The sequence below is a fragment of the Lycorma delicatula genome, chromosome 3, assembly GCF_047948215.1.
Source record: "Lycorma delicatula isolate Av1 chromosome 3, ASM4794821v1, whole genome shotgun sequence".
Lineage (NCBI taxonomy): Eukaryota > Metazoa > Arthropoda > Insecta > Hemiptera > Fulgoridae > Lycorma > Lycorma delicatula.
The window spans coordinates 140,181,304-140,208,977 of NC_134457.1; the positions used below are offsets into that span (position 1 = coordinate 140,181,304).

General features: G+C 29.1%; 1 protein-coding gene across 4 annotated transcripts in view; it reads right to left on the reverse strand.

The window, feature by feature from the left end:
• The window catches only part of LOC142322053 (uncharacterized), an 850,063-nt gene that overhangs the window by 159,269 nt on the left and 663,120 nt on the right, over window positions 1–27,674 (reverse strand). For all 4 annotated transcript variants that reach the window (XM_075360675.1, XM_075360677.1, XM_075360676.1 and 1 more), the window contains one exon: window positions 3,591–3,684. In XM_075360675.1, coding sequence (XP_075216790.1) covers window positions 3,591–3,684 — 94 coding nt within the window. The remainder of the gene's footprint in view (window positions 1–3,590; window positions 3,685–27,674) is intronic.

The following is a 27,674-nucleotide window of genomic DNA, read 5'->3' on the forward strand; positions in this document are numbered from 1 at the left end:
TATATAGTTTTTTCATATGCATATATAAATATAGTAATTCATAAATAACGAGAGTAGACTGCATTCCTACTTTGCTTGATGAATCAGAGCTTGCGTTTAAGTTTATGATAGAAACAAACTCTTTTTTTGGATTTAGGTATTAAAGAGGTAAAAAACTTAAGTTTTAACTGGTGTGAGTGATAACAACATATTCATATTTACTAATAATCAAGAGAGTGAATATGTAACCTAAATAATAATATTTCTACTGACACATTTTAGAAGTAAATATTAAAACGATTAAATAATCACCGTTTTCAAAAGTACTATGGCAAACACTTTGTTAAAACAAAGTAGATAAAAGCTACATGTTTACATACTATCATCCAAAAGTTTATTATCATTTTTTCATCATTATCTTTTAATACACGTATGTAGACATTTAAATAAAGTCAAAATCGATTTTAATTATGTGTAAAATACGACGTAGTTTCGTGTTAATATATAAATACAGAGTGTTCCAGGAAGATTCTAATAAAGTTCAGAAGCAAATGTTTTCGTTATTTTACGTATTAAAAACAAAATATTTCATAAAATCATGTGACCAGAACGCTTTGTTTTTCAGCTAAAAAAATGTAAAAGTAAAAGTTTTTTCTTTTTTAATTCAAAGATACAAATAATGCCATAGTGCACTTCAAAAACAAAATTTATACGGCTAAATTTATTATTTCAAATTTAAGTTTTAGATAATTTTATTTTTAATCGTTCGAACGTTGTTGCACATTGAGTAATTTTTTTTTAGAAATTTCTGAGAAATATCATTAAAACAGTAGCTCAAAAAACTTATTTTTATACATTTTATGAAAATATTACAAAAATTGGAGAAAAATTAAAAAATCGTGGGTACAAACATTGAAAATTTTAGATCTTGTATTTAATTTAAAGAAAACAAAAACAAAATTCAATAGTAAACTAGTAAAAAACGTTATTTTTTTATTTCAGTAAAAATATAATTCAGAAAAATGATGCTTCTTTGTTTATAATTTTTTTATGGTTTTATATATATAACCATAATATTTCTGAAAATTATTTTTTACTTACATATATATATACTTTCACAAAACAAACAAACATTATTATTTCATAAATTAATTAATTATTTCACAGAATTAACTTTTTCATCAATTATTCAAATTGTTCACCAACAATTTGTTCAATTTAGATCATTCAGCTGTAAATGAGATAGAATTCTTTAACATTTTTTTTTATTGTTCTTGAATTCTTCGGCGATAAAATGAATATTTGTAAAAAATTATTTATTTTTGACATACATAAACGTTTTCATATGTTTCCGCAAAAAAAATAGATAGAATTCATATCATTGATTTGACTGACCGGGTGTGTGGTTAAGCCAATTCATCGGTTGGGAAATATTCTATTCAGATAATGAATGATTATGACAGGGCGATAAAAATGAGTTTCATTATGTTGGAAATCCTTTTATATTTGTCATTAGGAGATTTAAAAATTGTGATATATCATAATGAAGAAAAGTTAACCGTTACCATTGAAATTACGAAGTCCAGCAAGAATATTTCCTAAAAACCGCATTAATCATTTTTCACTAAATATAACTGGTAATATTTTTATTGTACCTTGTATTCAATTTTTTCAATGTCAGTTACAATAGTCAAATGAGGATTGTTGTCATTCCAAAGCTTAGTGTTTCTTGAATTGTTTATACTACTACACCTAACCGATGCTTCACCTGTAAAATTTCTACGACAGTAATGCCTATTTTATTTTCCTATTAATCAATGACAGTCGATTACAATAATCTTTTTCAAGATATTGAACGGCTTGAGGATAATGTAGGCACAGATAGTTGTTATTTAATGTTTGTCTTATACGTTATGGATTAATGTATGAAATTTACAAATGTAGATAATCTACGAGTAATAATAGTTGGACTTCGGACTTATCTTCAAAGATAAAACCTGTTGATCATAATTTTTTTCGGTTTCAACGTACTAGTCTTAGACATATTTATCATTAGAATTAGTTGTCAATTCTCATGCGTTACTGTCGTATATATTCTACAGATGAAGCATCGATTAGGTGTAGTAGTGTAAACAATACAAGAAACACTAAGTTGTGGATCCTCATCTGGGAAATGGCCAGCAATGCTCTTCAACAGCTTGTTACAATAATCATACATGGAATGGATATTAATGAATTTTTTTTTTAATGAAATATGTGTCATTGTTCTTTTGGTGTAACCTAAATTATTGTTGTCAATTATTCTGAAAAACAATGCACCACTTAACTACAAGAAAATCGTAAATACACATGGTTTTAATGGTAAATAACGGTAGTTAAATAATTTCTTATTCATATACAATTGTTACTGAAAGTTATCTTATCAATACCCTACACTTATAAGATCTAATCAATTAGTACTACAACAATGAATAAATATCATAGATTTATCTCATTGTTTCAAACTGCAGGATATGGAATGTTAACTTACGTAGCATAACAGCGCAATTAGCTGTAAAGCGGTATTTCATTACGAAATCAGTAATAAAATTAGTTACAACAGCCAGATTCATCGTATCTTTTTTTATTTATTGAAAATTTAACTTATTTACTATTCCTACATAGAGTTTGGTGCTGAATTTTTTACGGTAATGGTTTTCAGAATTAATTAACAACATTTCTAGCAACAACAATTTTATTTTTCAGCAACTTTTGAATTTTACACTAAAATGTGAAAAAATATGTTTTTGATGATTTTTTTTTGCGATATTTCACAGGAATTTCCTAAGAAGTATTCAGTAGACGATATTAGGACCATTTTTTATCGAATATTTTATTATTTATCGAAAATGATAAATTCAGTCATAGAAATTCTACTGGCGAAAGAGCATCTGTAAAAAAAATATTTAAAAAATAGCCAAAAATTGAAGAAAAGTCTTAAATCGAAAAACAAAGCATTTCCTTTTTTTTGTTTTTTTTTTTTTAATTATTTTAATCAGAAAAATACGATAGTAACGTTTAACTGGAATCTTCAGAAACACTTTTTTATTTATTTATTTTTTATTTTGAGGTTTTTTACTTTATCTTTTAGTACAGGAAATATATTTTTTTATCGGATTGTTCTACGTATAGGAGGGAATTTTTACTAAGATTATATACAGAACACACACATACATAAAAGATTATTACACTTAATAGAAAATTAATAAATAAATTTCATTAGAATATAAGTCAAATATTCATCACTAAAAGATGATTAATTGAAAATTTGCTGCACCACTTTATCACAACATCTTACAAAGGTTTACTCGTTGCAAAATAATTCTTTTTTTTTTATTAGTTCAAATACTTCGTGGTAAATAATAAAGCAAACTAGAATTAAATTTAATGAAAGAATTTTCATTGAAAAAAAAAAACGAAAATAACTTTCACATCTATGTAGTTGTCATTTGTATATTTTATATTTTACTGAAATGTGGACTGTTTTTATTTATTACTATATAGTTTAAAGATGTCTAGTCTTATTAAAGATGTTGTAATAACAATGTAGTACAACGAATTTTGAAGATTACCTGATCGTAACTGCTAGCAGAACAATAATCAGTCCTACCAACATCATAGCAATAAGAACACCGCAAACCATGTACACAGATTCGTTTGGTTCCTCTGTAACAAAAAGAAAAATTAATTTAATTTAATAGATTACTAAAGATTCATAAAATAAAATATTAAAATGGAATAGTGTTTGTGGGGAATTAAAACAATTTAATTCATATATATATATATATATATATATATATATATATATATATATATATATATATATATATATATATGTGTGTGTGTGTGTGTGTTGTCAACTTGTCAACAATAAAACTCCTGTTTACAACTTTACTTGAAGACCAAATGAATCCTAATTATTCAGTTTTTTATTTTATTTATATAAACAATACACCAATATGATAAAACTATAGAAATTAAGTAATAAGTAAAAATATATAATATAAAATAAGCAAAAAGAAATAAAATGTTTTGAGTTGATAAGTTCAATCAATCAAATCTAGACTGAAATAGAAAATTTGTAAAATGATTTAAAATGAAACTTTAATCCCGACAGAAGAAAAAATTCAGTCACTACAAATTAATAAATTTACTAAAAGTAAACTAAAATTTTTCATCGTAATTGTTATAGGGTACGTAAAAATAAATGGCGCCAATCGAAGGTAAGCAAGATCAAACCATACGTATTAGCTCATTATAAACATTATAATCAGTACAACTTATATCAGGAAAAAACTAACGTAGTAACTCTTGGTCACCTTGTTATTATTAATTCATTTCTTCATACGGATAAAAAATAATGATTTCAAGCTAATAATAAAAATTATAAGATACCTAGAATATTGCTGAAATATATAAATTATCACATAAAAAACAGACTTCATTTTTACAAACCTCTTAACGAATTTTTTTTACAGAATAATTTTCTATAAACTCATTTTAATAAAAATATAAATTCAAAAGTGCGGATAAAAAATTAAACGAATTATAAGATAAGGAAAAATCGTTAAAAAGCAATTAACCACACCAATGCCGAAATAATACAGCACTCTTTGACAGAAAATTAGTTTTAGAAAAAATACTTTAAAAGTGAGATAAGTACAGGTTTTAATGCAAGTTACATAACAGTACTATTAGGAGAAAAAACATTAAATTTCAAAATTTATACAAATATAATAGTTATTACAATTCTAGCGCTTAAATTTCAAGGTTATGCATTCATATAACAATTTTTAAACGCAAAATAAAAAAAGATTTTATCTAACGCAAAACACTTAAATAAAAATAAAACGTAATGATTTAAGTTTCCTTATTAATGAACACCGTAGGCATAACATTTTTCAATATAAAAAATAATTCAGAAACTCGAATGTATAATCAATGCATAGAAAAAAAATTAAGTATTACTATACATTTAAAATAAATAATAATAATAAACAAATAAATAACAAAAAACCAACCAAAGTGAGGATGAGAAAAAATTACTAGTGAACAACGAAATTCCGCAAAATATTTTTAATTCTTATATAAGAGAGTAATTTCTTGTAATTTAAGTTACAGCTGTTTTAACCTCCTTTACCCAATATAACACCGAATGCAATACATGAGGAACTCAAAATAACATTTTGAAAAATAATTTTGGAACAACCTGAATCTTGTATATTTTCAGAAAGTAAATCTGATATTTAGCGATAACTTTATTATATAACAAGTTAAAAGCAAAGTTTCTTGTTATTTAATCGCAAGTAAATAAATTGTTTAGAAAAAGAAAATACAAATATTCTTATAAGTTTCCACCAACAAACCTGAACCTGAAAAAATACCAAAAAGAGGAGATAACTCGTTTTGGGAATCGCAAAGTCTACGATAAAATCTGAAAAGAAAGTTCTGTATAATATTAAAAGTTCGAAAGTCGTTAAAGATTTTATTTATTATACACAGAATGTCACTCATCCGAATTTGATAAATTTATTAATCAACATCTTTTTACCATATTTTCCGCAAGTTTTAATCTGTGTTTCGTATTTTAGGAAGTATTTAAAGGCCCAGATTTACTCAATCATTAGATATATTCTACAGTCGTAGGATTCCTGGATCGATACAGCAGCTCCCCTCCTAAATATCAGTAGATCTGATCTCGGACATCTAACTCCGCAAGTCTTGGAATCTTAAGCATAAATCAACAGTGTTAATTACAACAAAACATAAACATGAAAAAGGGGTTAAGGATAAGGGAAAGGAACCGTTGTATAGAAAGGACAGCCTATCCTCTCAGAGAGCACAGTAAGAGACAAAGTAAGAGAGAGAGGGTTCAAGAGACCCTCCTAGTAACAGTCACTCAACCCCTTTAAATCCTTCGGGAGATCGGGGCATTTTTATTCAGGTGGGAGCACCGCAAACAAGAGCTTGTGTCGTGCTTAAATACGTTGCTAAAATACGTCCTATTGCTAAACAGTAAAATTAGTCGGTTAAAATGAATAGTTAACTTTTGCCGATATTAAACTGAAACGATGGAAAATATCAGTGCCAAAAAATGTTAGTGAAGAGCTCGTCAATGTCGATTAGGATGCAGGATACCAGATTATTGCAAGGCTTTATTGTTTCGTCAAGTGATATTTCAATATGACCTTTAGATAACTGCTGTACAACGATCGTCACATTCTTCTTAATTCTGCCAAGGTCTCTGTCAAGTAAAGGTGTCTCTACACTCTGTTTATCACATTGTTTACAATCTTTTTGTTAAATATTATCTGGTACTGTATAAAAATTAATTGGCTCTTAGAACTGGCGGTATTATATTTAAATTATATATTTCAGAATTACTATGTTAATGAGCGAATGAAAAATTAGGAAGTAAAACTTGGGTATGTTAAACAACCACAATCCTTAGTGATACCAACTTAGCTATATTAATTTTTATTACACCTCCTAAAACAATTTAACAGAAAAACCAGATATATTTAAGATACTTTCGGATCTTAACTTAAATAACTGTTTAATTATTTATTAAAAAAAAATGATTTCCTCAAAAGTTCTTTCAATTAAGTTTAAATTTTATTTAAAGCTAAGGTATTAAGGTACTTTGTTGGTTTAGTGGTAGAGACAACTGAAGGAATAATAGAAAAAATAAAAAAATGCTTATATCTGAGGGAGTATGGTGGTAGAAGTCGCAAGAGCGCAATGGAAATAAAAGAGCGCAATAAAATAAAATTTCAACCTCTTCCTTTGCCATCGCTATTCTTATAGAGATGGCAAAGGAAGAGGTGGAAATAACTATTTAGTAAATGTTTCGACCTATGCTATATATGGATGGAGTGTCTTGTATGGAAGTGAAGCATGAACATTTTGGAAGGAACATTGTGGGGAGGGACTGGATTGAGGCTTTTGGGATGTGGATATGGAGAACGATGGAGAAAATAAGGTAGACGACTAAAGTGAGGAATGAGGAAGTAATAAACAGGAATAAAGAAGAGGGAGTACTTAAAATAAAAAAAAACGGTTAGGACTTGTGGCTAGAGGAAGTGGAATCTTCAGAACTACAAGAATCAGTGGAAGCAGAATGGAAGCGAGGAAGAAGAAGGATGAAGATTGTAAGCTACAAGGAAACAAAGGAGAAGGCTTTGGACAGAAATGGGTGGAGAGAAAGGTGGCCTAAGAGACCTGCCGCCAGGCAGAACACCAGATAATGGTTGAAGGGTTTTATACAAAGTTTTAATTAAAAATTTAATTTATTCATTAAAAATTTATTTGTAAATCCTTTAAAATTGATTTTTTATTTAAACACTCGAAGATTTGTCATTTTAGTTATCTGTAAAAAAGCGGAAAATTTTCGTACGTATATGACTGATTACATTTCATGATAATATAATTTTAATATAATTTTCATGGAAGAAAATTCATAATATACTTCCAGTTTTGTAAAGTAACATACGTTCTCTTTTCTCAAATATTCTATTAAAAAATCGTAGTTCATTAAAAAATCATAAATTTCACACATTTTAAGGAACTGTCCTCTCTAAAAGAATATTTCAAATCGTTCGTAGATGTTAAAATTATAAATATTAATCTACCGGATGAACCGTCATACAGACAATGCACAAAAATTCCTCTACGAAGATGTAAAAAAGTAAAAATTTACGTAACATAAAGAATAAGAGTTAGACATGAAAATTAAACCCTATAATGACTTTTTTTTACTGTTTTATAAATATTTATGTGTTTTTTTCTTTTTAGTAAGAATTTTATGCAATATCAGAATTAAAATCATTATTATTGGATGGTTTTATAAAAATCAATATTGTTAAGAGCGATTCAATTTTAAGATGTTGCTAAATAAAAGTTAGACTGAAAGTAAAAAATATATAAAATAATGCGTAATAAAAATAATTATATTTATTATGACTGTCTGAAACAAGCACGCTACAAAATTAACACTCCGTTGGGAGCATGATTCCAACTTGTTTGTTGAAAGCAAATCCGCTGTAAGTAAATTATTCTTATTTTAAAACCAAAGGTTGGAAGATCATAAGTAGCATTAGTTACGGTTAGCAGGATTAGATAATGTAAGTAAATTAAAGAGAGAGATATTAGGTAACACAATAATTGCGGCGTTCAGAAGAAATCCACTTCAATTGTACGTTTTTAGTTATTTCACAGTAGTACTGAATGGTTGTGTAATATTTCTATGCCACTTTATTAAGAGATATCAAACACTGCTCAGTATTATAAGAATTCCCGAAATCAAACGATGAACCGGTAATTTTTATTAGCAGAGTATTATTCCTTTCTAAGCGCACTTGATACTTTCCCAATCATTCATTAATAAATAGGTGCCAGCTAGAAAAGAAATTTATGTGGAACACTGATTATATTATAAAACCTACTTGGAATTTTTAAAGGACAACTTCATAGAAAATCTACATGGCAGAAATTCAAAAGATAATTTAATAACCTATTTTGTTAAATGTTTAAGTGCATAAGCATAAATGCAATTATTGTAAAAATATTACAGAATACCAAGTATAGTTTGTTCATGCCCTGGTACAACATTGCCGACGTATAAACTGTTGTGGAGGCGAGGTACACGATTTATGCAATAGCTAAGTATGTCACTATGCCGCTTACATAGCCAGTTTAGTACATAAAACCTTGACTAAGATTGTGATTGAGTCCAGACAAAGATAAACTTCGATAAACAAACTATTAAAGCTAAGGTAATGTAGTTTACAGCACAAAATATATGTATTTCTTAAAAATTTTTAAATACAAGAAATTTCCAAAATCTTAAAAAAATTGTAAACCAAAACCAGAAATAAAACTGGATTTTTTTAAATTTTAAGTATTAAAAAAGGGTTTCTTCAAGAATCGCTGCCCAGTTATAAAAATAAATAATAATAAAAAATAAATAAATAATAATAATGGGTTTATTTACATAAAATATTATTTTAATACTAGGGCCTACTGCTTTAACCTACAAAGGAGGTTTTTTGTACGTTATTTAAGCAGTATACGTTATTTTCTCTATCTTCCGATAGAGAAAATTACATAACATTATTACTCACCTATTATGTAGATATATCTACATAATACCAATATCTCTTTCATACCAATAACAAAAAACTGGTAATTTTAAAATGGAGAACCAAAAAGAAAGTTCAGAAAATTCCTTAAATTTGAATGAATTTCATGAACCAAATCGTTTAAAATTTAATTCTGAGTTTATTATTATATTTATATTTAATCTAATGTTCAAATAAACTAAAAATGTTCAGTCTTCTAAATTATTGTTTATAAATTTAAAAATTTCTGAGTTTATAATCTAAATTATACTTAGTAAAAAATTGCTAAATAATAGAAATCACTTATTGTACATTATTTATGAAGAAAAGAAATTAAGGAAAAATTGCGCTACAAAGAAGGATAATTCTTATTGTAAGTCACATATCATGTTCCGTTATAGATTTAACACAGCCAAATTAGGTATCATTAACCAAATTATCATAGAATTAAATCGATGCCTACAAAGTTGTACAGCCACTCCAGCCGTGTTGTAATACGTTGGTTGTGGTAATACACTAATTGCCGGATAAATAAATATGGATAATTCACACTTCATTTATATTTAAATTTACATTGAATTAATTAATTAATACATTAAATCATAATAGTTCCGTAATGTAGTTAAATAAACATTTTTAAATTTATGTTAAACATACTATTTAGCTAGAAGAGATATAAAAATGTAATGTTGTTTAATTGACATTTTAAAGGAAAGTGAAGTCATAAGTTATTAAAATAATCTCAGCTGGTTCATTATTAAAATATAAGAAATAAGAAAATGACCGGATATGTGTACAGTTTATTAAGAGTATGAAGAAAACACATGAATTTGAATAAAATTTTCTTATTGTTAAATAAGAAAAAGAAGCATTTACAAAGAACAGTGTTTTTTGAGTTTCTTAAACGAACACAAACACACTGATGGATATTCTGATTTTATGAAGCAAGCCGATGTAAAGATCTCTCTAGATAGTATGAGAAATATAGTGAGAGTATTGGTTTCTTAACACAATGGAAAATGTTCTTAAATTTTTTTAATGTAGGCTCAAAGTGATAAATGTTTCAAATTTTATCACTTTAAAGATTGGTTAAGTATCCATTAGTTAATTATCTACCAAATAAATCCCCTTGCAATATCTAAAGTACTAAAATATATTAAGAAAAGAAAAAAAGTGAAAATTCCTTGATGATAAAAATAATTAAAAAGAAATTTTTTTTAGAAATTATCTTAAAGTTATCTTTTATGAATAAATTTGTTTTAATTATAACTCCTAAGAATGATAATTTAAGTTTCTAACCACACTTCGTTTAACAGCAAATGACCGAACCAGAAAACTGACAAGAATAAATAAATTTCTCCATCATTCAGAAAGAAGAAGTTGATATTCAGCATAAAAACATTTATGCATAATAAATATTAATGTAGTTCTCGTTTTTGCCGAACCAGTTAACTTATATAATTAATACAAGTAATTTTTGTTCTAACCTTAGTAATTAATTGATTATTTTTGGTATATTAACCCAGTAACCTGAAATAAAAATCATATAACTGTTATGAAAACGATTATTACTTTGTTTAATTGAGGTAATTAATAATTTAAAAAATTCGATATCAAAATAAGAATAGAAATAATCAAGAATAAGGTAAAATAAGATTAGTACTTTACCTATTTCTCACGTACCAAACATCAATAGTTTTTGACGTAGATATCTTCAGATTGGAGTAATATGTTATGAGGATTACCATTATTTTTTTCATTCTGCTTAATACAATTGGGTCAAATTCCTAAATAGAGTGGTGTATATATGTTTCCTATTGATTTTTTTTTTTGAGTTTACAATTCAAGAAAAGGATTAGCGAATTCAACTCGGTTTAAAAAAAAACTAGAGACTGGTTTACAGCAAGTTCTCGGCACGCTATTACAGCATTATCAAGAGACAAAGCAGCAAAGATTAAGCTATTGACTAAACTTCCTTTTATGAAATAATTCTGTGTCGCTCGTTTCACTGACCGCAATTGCCATCGTTCTGAATATCAGTGGTAATGAATGAGTCTATTTATTCGCGTCGGGTGTTTTATGAACCGCAGAGTAACGGTCACGTTCTGAAAAACATGTCTTCGTGCTATAGAGAATGTGAGCCGCAAAAACAGCCCGACGTTTTCAAACTACATGGAATTCTTATCGTCTACCTATTCTCACGCGCCGCTTGTTTACCACTAGCTGTTGCATGAATCAAATGTAACCTACCACTCTTTCATTTTTTAGTACAATACTTTGTTTTATGCAGACTAAAAATGGGATGATTTTGATGCCAGTTATAACTTTAACCTTTTGCTTATTAATCGATCCTAAAATCTAAAATAAAAAAAGGTTTCCCCACATTTTTCCGTAAGTTTCCCATAAAGTTTCAAAATACGTCGTCTATGAATCTAGCAGATTTTATGAAATGAACATTCCACCTTCTTTACCGTCTTTTCGCTGACAAGTGACGAGAGGTAAATTGCAAAAAGCGATTCATCTTGTTATACACACTTTTCCGCTAACAGTGATATTATAAATCAGACAACAAAAGTATTTGTTATGTACTCCTCTACAACAATTTTTCTACCGTATCACCCCGGGTTACAAAAAACGGTGTTCATAAAAGCAGCCTACAAACCGTATCGCAATTGCCTGTGAAATGGGCTGCCCAAAGCACCTGCATAAAAGGTTAAGCGAGTTTTTGTTTATTCTACTCATTGTACTGATAATTCTTATATTTTCGTTAAGATAAGATCGTAAGGAAACATCTAGGTGAAATCCTTGAATCGATATTTTCGTAATCAATCTATTCACGGAAGATGAAAATATACTTCTTCTAACTCCAAAATCCAAAAGAATTTGGATTTTTTACTTTTTCTTAAGTACTGTAATCAGTCCTCATTGAGAGATTTTCATCGATATATCATAAGAGGTACTTATTTTCATTGGTTCCAAAGTTATAGCCAAACAAAATTTGAATAATAAATATTTTGAACGTACAAAGGGAAGGCACATCGGTTCGAATCCGACTCATTTCCTTTCTTTTTTTTAAAATTTTTTTAACTTAGGTATATTGATTTATTAATAATTATTAACCTCTGATTGTAAAAAAATGTGTATATGTAATTTAATAGGCGTACAAGGAAATTATGTGGTGTACATATCAGATTTTTACTAATAGGATCCGCTCAGATGTACTGTAAAAAAACACATATATTCCGTTAAAAGCTTTTACCTTCTCCTATTTTTTCGTAAACACCTAACGTGTTAAGGATTAGAATATTTTTAGCCCTACATTCTGTATACAAACACGTTTTGTGTATTCGGTAGGATTGACTTGTAAACATGAACACGCTTACGTTTTAAATTTAAGTAATAGGAAGGGGCCTATGAAGTCTTAAATATACCTGGTTTAAATAAATAAATCTGTGCTTCTGTGGCTTTATCTATAAGCTTGTGTGCTTGTTTTAACAGCAGAATTAATAGTACTAGTAGCAGAAGTTATTAAAAACATTCATAAAAATTAACACGCATTCAGCAATGGATATTTTGATCTAACGAAAGCACTATTAGAAACCTAGTTTTCTACCACTTAGCCGCGTAATTAATTAATAAAACTCATCCAGATAATTCTATGAATGCAATAGGCATTCCTTTTATAGATAACATTTTCGAAATAGTTCAATTCTGGTTGAATAGTTATTTAACCTTTTTTTATTTATGTAAAAACAAACAGAAAAATCAACTGATTAACATTTTTGTTTATCTAGAAGAAAATCAAATCAAATTATTGTTATAATCTACGTACAAAATTTTAACTATAATGTTATTTAAGCTGTAAAGAAAGAATATAACTTAATAAAATATTAATAAATTGTATAAGCTAAATTGTTTTTATTCATAACAAAAGTAAATCAAACAAGTTTGCTTTTTTAATTCTCTTCTTTTTTTAACATTTTTTCAACCACAATAACGTTTTACAAGTTTTCTCCCATATATTTTTAAATTTCTCACTGTTAAACGAAAAATAACCAAATTTCTAGAAAATCTTTCGTGTCGGTCTTTCCAGACAAAACTGGTGTAATTTCCATCATATAATAACTATATATACATATTTTATCATATTCTTAGTGTATGTTAAAACACTTAAGTGTTATTATAAAAAAGTAGTGTAATTTTGAGCACATCAACCAATTAGTCAAGTGGGTTCAGGAGTTTTAGTAAATCAAAAAAAAAATTATCTCTATTCCTGGAATACAAAGCTAAACACTTCAAACCCTATTAGTAAAAAAATTTCAATGATAATGTTATGATGTTACGACTGTGAAGATTTTTCCGTAATAGTACGAAAAATATTGACGAAACTGATACAAATGTTTATAATTTGAGTTGGATAGAGATCCTAGTAAAATGATATACAATCTAGATCTATTTCTATATGTATATATGACAAATATTTCTTTTTTGAGCCTTAAATAGGCTGCTGTAAAACATTAGAATTTATTATTTAATTTCAGTAATACATCATCAATATTTATCAGTTACATCAGTTATATTGAAGATTTACTGTGAAAATATCTTTTCTAAAAGGAGAATTCTTTACATTAAAAAATGCACACGCTCCATGATTTCCAAAACCAAAATGCTTCAAAAATAGTCGTAAAGGTAACACAAAGGTTACCTTTTGCTTTTAATAAAAAATTGTGAAGTTTTCATTTTCAGAAAGTAACAATTTAAATTCAGAAAATAATCAACTTTAAAACAAGTCGTACACAAAATTTTTATGTAATTTCATTGAATACCTGCGTGGTTCTAAATTCACGTTTCATTTTCCGTTGAACCGCGTGCAGTAAATCGACTTCATTCCACGGAATAAATAAATAATAATCATACATAAATAAATTCTGATGGGTTCAGTCGATTTTAACGTGCTTTGAAGTGAAAAGTAAACTGTATTTTTATTTCCATTGTTAAACAATAAGAATAATTTACATCGAATGGTGAGGAGACATAACATGTAAAATGAAATTTCATAGTTTTAGAAGACTTTTACTTTCGCACAGCGTTATAGATTTCATACTGAAAACATCGGAATGCAAATGATACAAACTGATTAGACTTCGTGAATGAATGAAAACATCACGTTATTTCACTTGGCCTGATAGTTATCACTTTGTTTACAAATGGTGTAATATAGTTTTGGCGGAATTTTGTCAGCAGTTTGTAACGGTCACGGTTGGAAAATTTTATTTTAGATAGAATTATGGTTAATTTATTTATGGTTAGAAATATTTATAACCATATAAACGGCAATTGGATAACTCACGAAGATAAACTAGATTAGAAGTTAAATGAATATTTGCGCTCCCTTGGACCAATTACATATATAAAAGGATGAAACAACTGGATTTCGATGGTTTGCGTTGGGAAAAAACCTAAAAAAGATATTATTTCAAAGATCAATAAATATGTTCAAGATACATAATTTTCGGAACTACATACAAGATAATATACTGTAACTAATGAAAAGAGATATCCTTTTAGAAACACTTAATAAAGGCTGCATTACATACTTTCAAGATATAGGAAATCTTCAAAAATACTTCTGTCCAGTTTACTAACCTAAATTATTGGCATGGATCAAAAAAATTCTAGATCCTAATTTATAAGCCTTTTTCGATTAAAAAAAAAATATATAGCTGTCTCCAAATAAAAAAATTTAAGAATTAAAAAATATATACGTATTGCAAACGAACAGCAATTATTTATTTGTTGAAAAAAATTAAACGATGAAATCTTAAAAAGCAAAAAGAAACTTTTCAGAATGAAAGTAATATTGTGATAAAAAAGGTTGAAGAATTTGAACATGTTTTAGGGTTTAACATTTTAAGGTATTCTACTGTTATGGAAAAGGGTTGAAAAACAAAAAATATTAAAAAAAACAAAAAATCTTTTCATATGAAATAACCTTTTCATCACCGATTACAAAATCTTCGAATTCATCGAAAATAAAGTAAAATTAAAATAGTGTTTTACAATAGTAATTGTCTTAAACGCACAGACAGAGATAGACTGAGTGAGGGAGCGCGTGAGAGAGAGAGAGAGAGAGAGAGAGAGAGAGAGAGCGAGAGAGAGAGAGAGAGAGAGAGAGCGAGAGAGAGAGAGTGAGAGAGAGAGAGCACAAATATATATACGTATATATGTTTGGCCCTGTATTATGTTATATTAATTATTCACAAAAATGTTATCAGTAACACAGAGTAGATAGAGGATTTAATGATGCTTGCCGTAACATGAAATGTGAATACATAAAAAATCTGTATCATATTAAAAAAGATTTAAATTGTTAGCATGTAAAAGCAATTTTGAATTTTTATCAGCAACGTCACGTTTACTGAACTAAAATAATTATCAACACTGCCACGTGGAAGACGCCTTAATATACTTTAGCTATAATGATCTACATTTTTCAAAATACTGTAATTTTATTTTAATTACAAATTTATGTATTATATAAAAAGTCTGTGATAAAAAAAATGAGCAACTTACTTTCCTTTAAAATTTATATATTACTATAAAATAAATGAAGAATACTACTATAAAACAATATACTAATAATGTCAATAACATAACAGACCGTTAATATTAGCGTCTTTGTCTTCAGCAGGGACGTTCTGGGTTTGAATTCCATCAAGGCTTGGTAATCTTTACTTGCTAAAAATATCACATAGTATTCCTACACACATTGTGTAAACTTAAGTGGTGAATTAATTATCTAAAAAAATAATAATAATAAAATAACTATTTCGTTTACGTACTTAGTATGTAACCTTTAGTTACGTGAATCTTTTACATTTACGTGGTACTAAAATAGCGTTGGGGTGGAGTAAGGAGTAAACCCTTACCTTTCCATACAAAAGGTCATAATTCAAGGACTAGTCATACTTTACCATTATCAGCTTCTCGATATTGTCTCTCAGTCGCTTTTCTGATTCTTATTATATTATAACACATCCTGGTTTATCGAGTTAGGATGTAACAAGGTACAGGTAAACTTATTTCATTTAATAAGGAAGGCAGCTACATAATTAATGACTTGGATTCAACAAAACAATCTAAGATGGGAAGAGATCACATAAATCAATCAATCGATCAGATAAAAATTCAAAGAAGACTAAGTGGGAAGAGAAACACTTAGCGGAAAGGACGGGTTAAGATGAAACACCTTACATTTATATTTTGCCTAATTTTATTATTTATTTAAATTTACTAGGACAGTAACAAAGATACTGTGATAAGCTTAAAACATGATTCCTTAAATAATAAAAAAAATTAAGATGAATCTATCAAGAGGCGAAATTTTTAGTTTTTCTTTTAGTTTCTAAATCCCTTCAAAATACGGAACTAATCTAGTCGTGTAGGTACTATTTCTTCATATTTTAATATTAAAATAAACGAGTTGTTTTAATACTAATCAGTGTAAAATAAAAAGAAAGAAGGTTTTTACGGATACGTCAACAAAATTACGTGATCCAGTCAAAATTATTCGACATGTCAGCCAAATGAAATTATTTCCTTTTTAAGATTTGAGGAACGAACTTTTAAAATTTCAATAAAATTTGCAGTCTCTTCTTTTTTTTAGATTAATTTAATCAGTGCAATCTGATTAACAATAATCGTCAAAAAAATGCACATATAAGTGCCATAAAAATTGTTAACAGTATGGTTACATTATCACAAAGATTTATAATGTAATTTTTATGGATATTACGATATAATTTTGTTTTAGAATACGATACAAATTTGTGATGCAGCTATTGTGAATTAATTAGTATTGTAAAGAACAATTATGGTTCAAAAAAACTTTTGAAGAAATAATTAATTTTATTACTTTTAATCTACCTGGTGAATCAGATAAGTGAAAGACATTTTTTACAAATGCAATTATAAAAAAAATTTAATAAGAATAAATTAAATAGAAGGAATTACTATAACTTACAATTTCTAAATAAATACATCTTCGACTATTCATCGTATACAACTATAAATTTAAAAAAAATCTGATGTAGATACCACATGACTTCGTTGTACGCCTATTAAATTACATATACACATTTTTTTTTTTAAATTAAAAGTACATTAAATTTTATTTCATTATAACTTCTGTTATTATTTCAAATTTTTATTTTATTGTTATTATTGAATTATTATTTATCATAATTTTTTTTTACAGTCAGAGGTTAATAATTTACAAATAAATCAATGTATTTAAATTAAAATAAAAGGAGATGAAGTCTGATTCGAACCGATGTACCTTCGGACCATTGAACCTGACCTAAGGTCCAAATATTTTATTAATTAAACATTTTAATTGGCTATAACTCTGGAACCAATGAAAATAAGTTCCACTTATGACACATCGTTGAAACGCTCTCAATGAGGAGTTATTACTGCAGTTAAGAAAAAGTCCAACATCCAAATTTTTTGGAATTTTGGGATTTTTTGAAAACTTTTGGTTCAGTCGATTGCAATCAAAAGGGGAGGAGCATAACTAAACGTTACAACCATCCTAAATCCATAATTTCAACATCCTACTGTTAATCGATTTTGAGTTATGCGAGATACATACGTACAGACGTCACGCTGAAACTAATCAAAATTGATTCAGGGATGGTCAAAATGGATATTTCCGTTGAAACCTGAAAACCGAAATTTTTCGCGATTACAGTACTTCCTTTACTTCGTACAAGGAAGTAAAAATGATAATTTTGGAGTTGTGTTTAACCCGGAAATTTTTGTATAGAGAAATTTATTGTAGTTTTATTTTTATATTTAGTTAACCACTGAAAAATATTTTAAACTGGGTGTAATAAATAAAATATTACTCTCAGTTCCCTCGATGATTTCTTCGCAAATTAAAAACAAAATAAATTGATTTATTTTTTACCGATGCAAAAATTGTCACATATATGAATTTATTTTAGCATTTACGATAGAATATTAAATATATCACTTATAAACAAACAACAATGTCAAGTTGTTATTGTTTTAGATGCAAATAAATTTTTGTGTCCTTAAGTAATACTGACATTTCATTCATACTGCATTGTTTTAACAAATGAAGAAATGAGCTAATATTAAAGTAAATTAACGGTAAGGCTGCAAATCGAATTCTAACAAATGTAACTTTTTATTATTTTATTTACTGAGTGAATGTTATCAGACTACACCTGTTTAAGTACATTAAAACCTACGTTCTGTATGAAGAGTATTGTTTCTGATATTACGTGTGCACACATGTTAGGTATTATTCGTAATGTAATTCTTTTGCAAAGAATTTCAAATAACAAACTGAAAAGTCTGATTGTAAAAGAAAAGAGATCTTTATTTATTCAAGAGAAGAAAAAATCAATTAAACTGGCTGTATTTAGAATCCATAAACTAACAGATACGACAAAAGACTGCATGATATTTCGGTATTAAATGTGTTTTACATTTTATATTTTTGATGAAATTAAATCTATTTATATTAGTTCTGTTATACTGGATTGTTTATTTTCCTGTATTTTCCCAAGGGGAAAAATGTGTGAAAAATGCCATCCCGGTCAGGCATGGCATTTTTCACACACGCTACAAATTCATTCATCTCATCCTCTGCGGAATGAAATGCTTGAATGCGGACCCGGAGGTAAAACAAACCAAAAAAAAAAAAAAAAAAAAGTTAATCCAAGGGGATTAATTGATTGATTCGTGTGATATTATAGAAATCTTACAAATCTAATCCAGCTCTGTGAATGGGGGGTCGCAGACAGTTGCACCCTTTATTACATCGTTAATTGCCAGTCCAGGATGTGTTACTAATTAGATCCTAATATCTGAAGGGTAGTTGGAAGACCAAATATAACGCTATAAAAAGCGCTAATTGGCAAAAAATGAAAAAAAAATAATACGATTTTTCTTATCTAGACGTCTGTGGTACCTAATGAAGTTTCTTAATATTATATCTCACGTATGTTTTGAATATTTTACTCTCTTTTTGATTAACAAAGTATTAGAAAGTAGGTGGAAATTTTAAATTTGGAAGTCACAGCGGTGTAAGATCGATAAAAATGAGGTCTGGCCGTCCGTATTAATTGACTTTTATCATTAACGATTCCTCGACACAAACTCCTGGTCAATATTTGTAAGATTATAATAACAAACGTATTCCATCTATACTAGTTCAATAATTACAAGATGCACATAATCCGAACTATATAAGAAGATGCACCCGGTTGGGGGGGTGGGTGGAGGGAAATCTCGGAATTATCACTATTGAATATTAAGATTTTAAAATCAACCGAAGAAATCGGCGAACTGTTTCTTGTAATTTAATTATTTAATTTCCATACGAATCATTTTTTCTGTAAAATAGAAAAAAGGAAACATACTAACCGGAAAAAGAAATCGGTAGTCGTTCATAGAGTAATTCCATTATGGCATCAAACTCTCTATTTAATTATCTCATCCTGCGAAGTTACTTCCATCCGAAATTTATATAATTTTTCTTTAACTTCATTTAAGATAAAAACTACAAAATTTCATAGCATAAGTTTGTTAATAATCTCTGTTTAAACATTAATAAAGATGATTATTGCTTTTGTTTTGATGCAACTCATTGTTTTATTGTTGTTATTTAATGTTTAATTTTTCATAAACATATAAACAAATTGTCGTTTAATTCAAATCTGTAATTTTTCAATCGATTTTAATTTTCCTCGGCACGATCGACGATGCACATTTAAAAATGTCATTGAATAAAATGTATAAAAATGTTTACTTTTTATCAGAAATTTAATTAAGTAAGGTGATATCGATAAGCCATATCAGTGTCCAATCACTGAATTATTACTTTGCGCTGTTATAACACGAATAAATCTGTAAAAAACACGAAACACCGAGAGGTCAAGTATTTGCAGAAACCATCAGTGAATTAGAAAATATATTCTGTAGTCATATTATTCATACAACGAGCACACGCCAGTAGTAACAAAGGCTACACGTATTTCATAAGCGCGCTGGAAACGCTATATTCTTACATGTGAATACGATTAAATAAAAAGAGGTTAAAGTAATTTACGATAAATATCTATATTTTCTGTATTGCTCAATATAACGCCATACTACGTAGAAAATCACCGTAAACTAATTTTTCTCTTACAATAGAAAAATTAACACATAAGAGTTTTAACTGAATTAATGGTTTAAACAATACCTATATAAACCTTGGTATCTCAATGGGCTCTATAGAGGTCGTGTTATACCTGAGCTAAGAAAGAGAACTGGTCAAGGCTTGCTGCGGCTTCCCTTGGATAATTTTGTTCGTGCATTAAAATACGAAGGCTTATGAAATAAAATAATAAAAATATGACATTCGTTAATTCATTTTTTTATTTCTATTTTTTTAACCGCAGAATTAATCAGGATAAGAATAAAAATATTATAAAGAAAGAAGATAAAGAAATATTAAACTTAGTTAACGTTACATGAACGTAATTTGCTTAGAGATTAATATTTACTAAAAATTTCGTTGCAATCTATGATTTGCTGAAATTATTATAATGTGTGACATAATGTTTAAATAATTTTCGACGAAAATATATTACTTCCTGAAGAATCTATTTAACTGTGAATAACAAAAACTACAGAATTTTCACGATTCTTGCTTAACAAAATATCTAAAAATTCTAATGTCGTTAAAAAATAGAAACCAAAATGGCAACCATTAAACTTCAATATTGGTATCAAGAAAGAGAACCGATTTATACGATCACTAAATTTTTGTTTTACATAGCCATATTCACTTATTTTCAAGAGCGGGTAATTTGTCTATCAACCTATTCCAAGTTTATCTAGATTTTCTCTCAACGATTCGATAGTGAAGAGAGGTCGTAGTAGATCCTAAATAATGCTTTGCACGATCCTACTGGAGAAAATCCAATAAATACCGTGTATTTCAAAATGAATATCGGAGTTTTAAACTATGTAATATTTCTCAAGTTTTTGATTAGATGAAATGAAAGAGCAACTCAACAGTTTTAGCTGTGCTCAAGCTCATAAAGTGTTTCCTGTACCTTCCGCTTGAAAGTGCTAGCAGTAAAGATGGCGACTCCAGCCCCCCTCAAGAGAAAGCCTTCTGTGTCTTGCTGTCTGCAAAGTGTGAATATGTAATTACCGTTCAACGTGCGTTCCGTTATGATCCCCCAGTGATAATAACACTGGTATATGGTATAAACAATTTGAAACCATCGGCTGTATTTGTAAAGGGAGGTGTACAAGGCGACCGAGTGTGTTCGAAGACAATGTTGAACGTGTTAGAGAGTCTTTTCTGCGTAGCCTAGCAAATCCGTTAGGAAGGCTAGCCGCGAATTAGCAATTCCAGTGACGTCTGTGTGAAGGGTTTTAAGAAAACGCTTTTCTTTTACAGCTGTTATAAGCTCTAAAGCCTACAGATTATGGTTTGCGTGCTTGCTTCGTAATGATGCACCGTGACGATGAAGACATTATTTACCGTGTCGTATTCGGCGACGAATCAAAATTTCATCTTATCGGGAAAGTAGTAAATACTCATAATGCGCGTATCTGGGATCAGAAAATTCTCACAAAATATTGCAGTGAGAACGAAACTCCCCAAAACTGAACGTTTTTTGTGCTGTTTCCCGACGGCAAGTTTACGGGCCGTCGGGATAGGGCCCGTATCTCGATATCTAATGTTCTTAATCTAATTATCTAATATATGTTCTTAATCTAATAAACATATTGGTAATTTATTATAGTCAACTTCTTGTATTCTGTTTACCAATAATATACCTTCATAAAGTGATTTGTTTATCAGGGAGTTGGAAAAAGTAATAATAATGCGTTGTGTATTATGCTTGGCGCCCTACAATTTTGCTGATCAGTTTAAAGCTTGACTCGCTTCATAAAACCGGTAATAGATTCAGGATGATTCTACTCTATTCCCTATCAGTTTTCTGTTAATCTACAGGAAATTCCGGTTTTATGGCTGGATCTTTATTTTAAAAAAAATTAAAAAACTTTACAAGATATTTCAAACAAATATTTCACCCTGGATGATTTCTTTTAAAAATTTAAAAATTCGCGCGATTCATTTTCGTAAGCCGACTAAAAAAATGTGCAACGTAATTAAAAGTTATCGTTATTAAGCCTGGGATGTAGTGGTATGCGAAAGAAAATTTTTAATTCTTTTAAAATAGCTGCTATGCAATTGCTTTCTTTCTTTTTTCTGTTTAGCCTCCGGTAATTACCTGTCAGATAATACTTCAGAGGATTAATGAGGATGATATGTATGAGTGTGAATGAAGTGTAGTCTTGTACAGTCTCAAGTTTGACCGTTCCTGAGATGTGTGGTTAATTGAAACCCAACCACCAAAGAACAACGGTATCCACGATCTAGTATTCAAATCCGTTTAAAAATAACTGTCTTTACTAGGACTATGCAATTGCTGAACAGAAGAATGTGTACTGTAAAATCTATAATAATGTATAATTATAGAGTAATTATACGTTACAATAGCGGTCTACAGTGGGACCGCTGTTTATAACAGTGTGTCATTTAATCATTTTCTTATGAGTTACTGCACATTATTTCTTCTAGTGTGAAATATTTAATCACACTTTAGTAAATTCCAATTCATCCATGACATAATATTGGTTAAAAATAATTATTATACTACACAATTTCTTACTGAGACAGTCAAAACAATTTTATTTATTTTTTATTATTAAAATAATTCCTGAATAGCTGTTACCTGTCAAAATGACTGGTAAAAGGAAAACCTTTGGTCGGAAACCTCCAGATTAAAGATTATTTAAAAAAATTAATTAGGACATTAGTAATCAGTTATATGTAAAAAAATGTTAGGATTTTTCACGTTTCGTTATATATCAAACGTAAAATCGAGAAATATTACAAAATAGTCCAAAAAAAGTGGCTCCTTTTCTTTAATTTTCTTTTAGACAACTTTGAGTAAATGTATAAAGTTCCATATACTAACAAAAAACTGATTGGGAAATTAAGTAAAGACATCGGAAAAGTTTTACTATTATTATTAATTTTCAAACGCATTGGTTAAGATAAAGCTCGAGTAGTATTTATTTTTTGTAATTACAACTAACCTTCATTATCATAGTTATCATTGTCATCATTATCGTTGTATAAGAACAATATATATATATAAAACATAAACACCTACCCAACCACCCACCTAAGCACACACATACACACACACACACACACACATAGATATATATATATATATATATATATATATATATATATATATATATATAGAGAGAGAGAGAGAGAGAGAGCGAGAGAGAGAGAGAGAGTGAGTGAGAGAGTACTACCCTAACACATCTTTCAAAGGCAATTCTTGCTATTCACTTGAAGGTTAAGAAACAATTACGTTTTTAGATTACTATTATTATAAGTAAGAAAATCTTTTGTAACCCGTAAAATAAAAGAGATTCACTGCTGTCTTTTTTTGTACTTAAAAAATAATTGTGTAGCTTTGTTACAGTCTTAAGTAATTAAATATGGATAATTAAGAGATTGGTAACAATAGATAAATGAATTAAAGATCTAAGAACTCAATGAAAATATGCCGCAAAAAATTAACATTCTCATTCTTTGATACAATATTAGTTTAATTTATATCCCCATGAGCTAGTTATTTAATCTTCAACTTTGTTCATTTTTAATTTTTTTTTTTTTATTGAATCTGTCAATAGACAACACGCATATTCTTCTTTAATTAGAATTAATAAATTAAACTTTTTCAAAATTCGTCGGTACCAAGCAAGCAAATAAAATATCGAATAAAATGTATAATTTAGTTTATTTATTTTAGAGATTAAAAAGTGAAGCTATTTCAATAATTCCAGATGCGAAAGACATTCTGAAAATCTTTGTAAGTTCAATATGTTGAAAAGAACAAAATCCGAACTACTTGTATCATAATTTATCCTCCAGTGATTCCAAAATTAAAATAATGGAACATAATTAACAATTCAAACCAACTGTGAAAGACACAAATTTAGAGAAAATATTAAGGCAAACGAAGTTATTTTAAACTTCATATCATCATATTATCTGTCCTGAGACAGATTCCACGGACAATATTCGTTTCTATATTACTTCAATTTTCAGCTAAACTTTGTACTTTCTTATAGCTTCCATTTCTTTTTAATTATTTATAATTCTTACTCTTTTCCATCCTCTATTCATTCGTACCCTTTACTGATTCATCGACCACTTTTAACCAATAATTTCCTCCCATGATTTGTTCCGTTTAGTGGCTTTCCTATTCTCAATTGTTCTTTTTTTTTTTTTGTCTTCAGTCCTTTGACTGGTTTGATGCAGCTCTCCAAGATTCCCTATCTAGTGCTAGTCGTTTCATTTCAGTATACCCTCTACATCCTACATCCCTAACAATTTGTTTTACATATTCCAAACGTGGCCTGCCTACACAATTTTTCCCTTCTACCTGTCCTTCCAAAATTAAAGCGACTATTCCAGGATGCCTTAGTATGTGGCCTATAAGTCTGTCTCTTCTTTTAACTATATTTTTCAAAATGCTTGTTTCTTCATCTATTTGCCGCAATACCTCCTCATTTGTCAGTTTATCCACCCATCTGATTTTTAACATTCTCCTATAGCACCACATTTCAAAAGCTTCTAACCTTTTCTTCTCAGATACTCCGATTGTCCAAGTTTCACTTCCATATAAAGCGACACTCCAAACATACACTTTCAAAAATCTTTTCCTGACATTTAAATTAATTTTTGATGTAAACAACTTATATTTCTTACTGAAGGCTCGTTTAGCTTGTGCTATTCGGCATTTTATATCGCTCCTGCTTCGTCCATCTTTAGTAATTCTACTTCCCAAATAACAAAATTCTTCTACCTCCATAATCTTTTCTCCTCCTATTTTCACATTCAGTGGTCCATCTTTGTTATTTCTACTACATTTCATTACTTTTGTTTTGTTTTTGTTTATTTTCATGCGATAGTTCTTGCGTAGGACTTCATCTATGCCGTTCATTGTTTCTTCTAAATCCTTTTTATTCTCGGCTAGAATTACTATATCATCAGCAAATCGTAGCATCTTTATCTTTTCACCTTGTACTGTTACTCCGAATCTAAATTGTTCTTTAACATCATTAACTGCTAGTTCCACGTAAAGATTAAAAAGTAACGGAGATAGAGAACATCCTTGTCGGACTCCCTTTCTTATTATGGCTTCTTTCTTATGTTCTTCAATTGCTACTGTTGCTGTTTGGTTCCTGTACATGTTAGCAATTGTTCTTCTATCTCTGTATTTGAACCCTAATTTTTTAAAATGCTGAACATTTTATTCCAGTCTACGTTATCGAATGCCGTTTCTAGGTCTATAAACGCCAAGTATGTTGGTTTGTTTTTCTTTAATCTTCCTTCTACTATTAATCTGAGGCCTAAAATTCCTTCCCTTGTCCCTATACTTTTCCTGAAACCAAATTGGTCTTCTCCTAACACTTCCTCCACTCTCCTCTCAATTCTTCTGTATAGAATTCTAGTTAAGATTTTTGATGCATGACTAGTTAAACTAATTGTTCTGTATTCTTCACATTTATCTGCCCCTGATTTCTTTGGTATCATTACTATAACACTTTTTTTGAAGTCTGACGGAAATTCCCCTTTTTCATAAATATTACACACCAGTTTGTATAATCTATCAATCGCCTCCTCCCCTGCACTGCGCAGTAATTCTACAGGTATTCCGTCTATTCCAGGAGCCTTTCTGCCATTTAAATCTTTTAATGCTCTCTTAAATTCAGATCTCAGTATTGTTTCTCCCATTTCATCCTCCTCAACTTCCTCTTCTTCCTCTATAAAACCATTTTCTAATTCATTTCCTCCGTATAACTCTTCAATATATTCCACCCATCTATCGACTTTACCTTTCGTATTATATATAGGTGTACCATCTTTGTTTAACACATTATTAGATTTTAATTTATGTACCCCAAAATTTTCCTTAACTTTCCTGTATGCTCCGTCTATTTTACCAATGTTCATTTCTCTTTCCACTTCTGAACACTTTTCTTTAATCCACTCTTCTTTCGCCAGTTTGCACTTCCTGTTTATAGCATTTCTTAATTGCCGATAGTTCCTTTTACTTTCTTCATCACTAGCATTCTTATATTTTCTACGTTCATCCATCAGCTGCAATATATCGTCTGAAACCCAAGGTTTTCTACCAGTTCTCTTTATTCCGCCTAAGTTTGCTTCTGCTGATTTAAGAATTTCCTTTTTAACATTCTCCCATTCTTCTTCTACATTTTCTATCTTATCTTTTTTACTCAGACCTCTTGTGATGTCCTCCTCAAAAATCTTCTTTACCTCCTCTTCCTCAAGCTTCTCTAAATTCCACCGATTCATCTGACACCTTTTCTTCAGGTTTTTAAACCCCAATCTACATTTTATTATCACCAAATTATGGTCACTATCAATGTCTGCTCCAGGGTAAGTTTTGCAGTCCACGAGTTGATTTCTAAATCTTTGCTTAACCATGATATAATCTATCTGATACCTTGCAGTATCGCCTGGCTTTTTCCAAGTGTATATTCTTCTATTATGATTTTTAAATTGGGTGTTGGCAATTACTAAATTATACTTCGTGCAAAACTCTGTAAGTCGGTCCCCTCTTTCATTCCTTTTGCCCAGCCCGTATTCACCCACTATATTTCCTTCCTTGCCTTTTCCAATGCTTGCATTCCAATCTCCAACTATTATTAAATTTTCATCTCCTTTTACGTGTTTAATTGCTTCATCAATCTCTTCGTATACACATTCTACCTCATCATCATCATGGGCGCTTGTAGGCATATAGACGTTAACAATCGTTGTCGGTTTAGGTTTTGAATTTATCCTTATTACAATGACTCTATCGCTATGCGTCTTGAAATACTCCACTCTCCTCCCTATTTTCTTGTTCATCACGAAACCTACTCCTGCCTGCCCATTATTTGACGCTGAGTTAATTACTCTAAAGTCACCCGACCAAAAGTCGCCTTCCTCTTCCCACCGAACCTCACTAATTCCTACTATATCCACGTTTACCCTATCCATTTCCCTTTTTAAATTCTCTAGCCTACCAACCTTTTTTAAGCTTCTAACATTCCACGCTCCGACTCGTAGAATGTTATTTTTTACTTTTCTGGTGACCCCTTCCTTAGTAGTCCCCACCCGGAGATCCGAACGGGGGACTATTTTACCTCCGGAATATTTTACCAAGGAAGGCGCCTCCATTATTGCTTTTGAAAATGCAGAGCCACATTTTCTTGGGGGGGGGAAAAAAAAAACAAAAAAAAAAAAAAACACAATTGTTCTTATTATGTTTATATTTCTGTTTTTGCCCACTTTCCTCATTCTTTATTTTCTCCAATGACCTCTCTGCCAGAATTTTA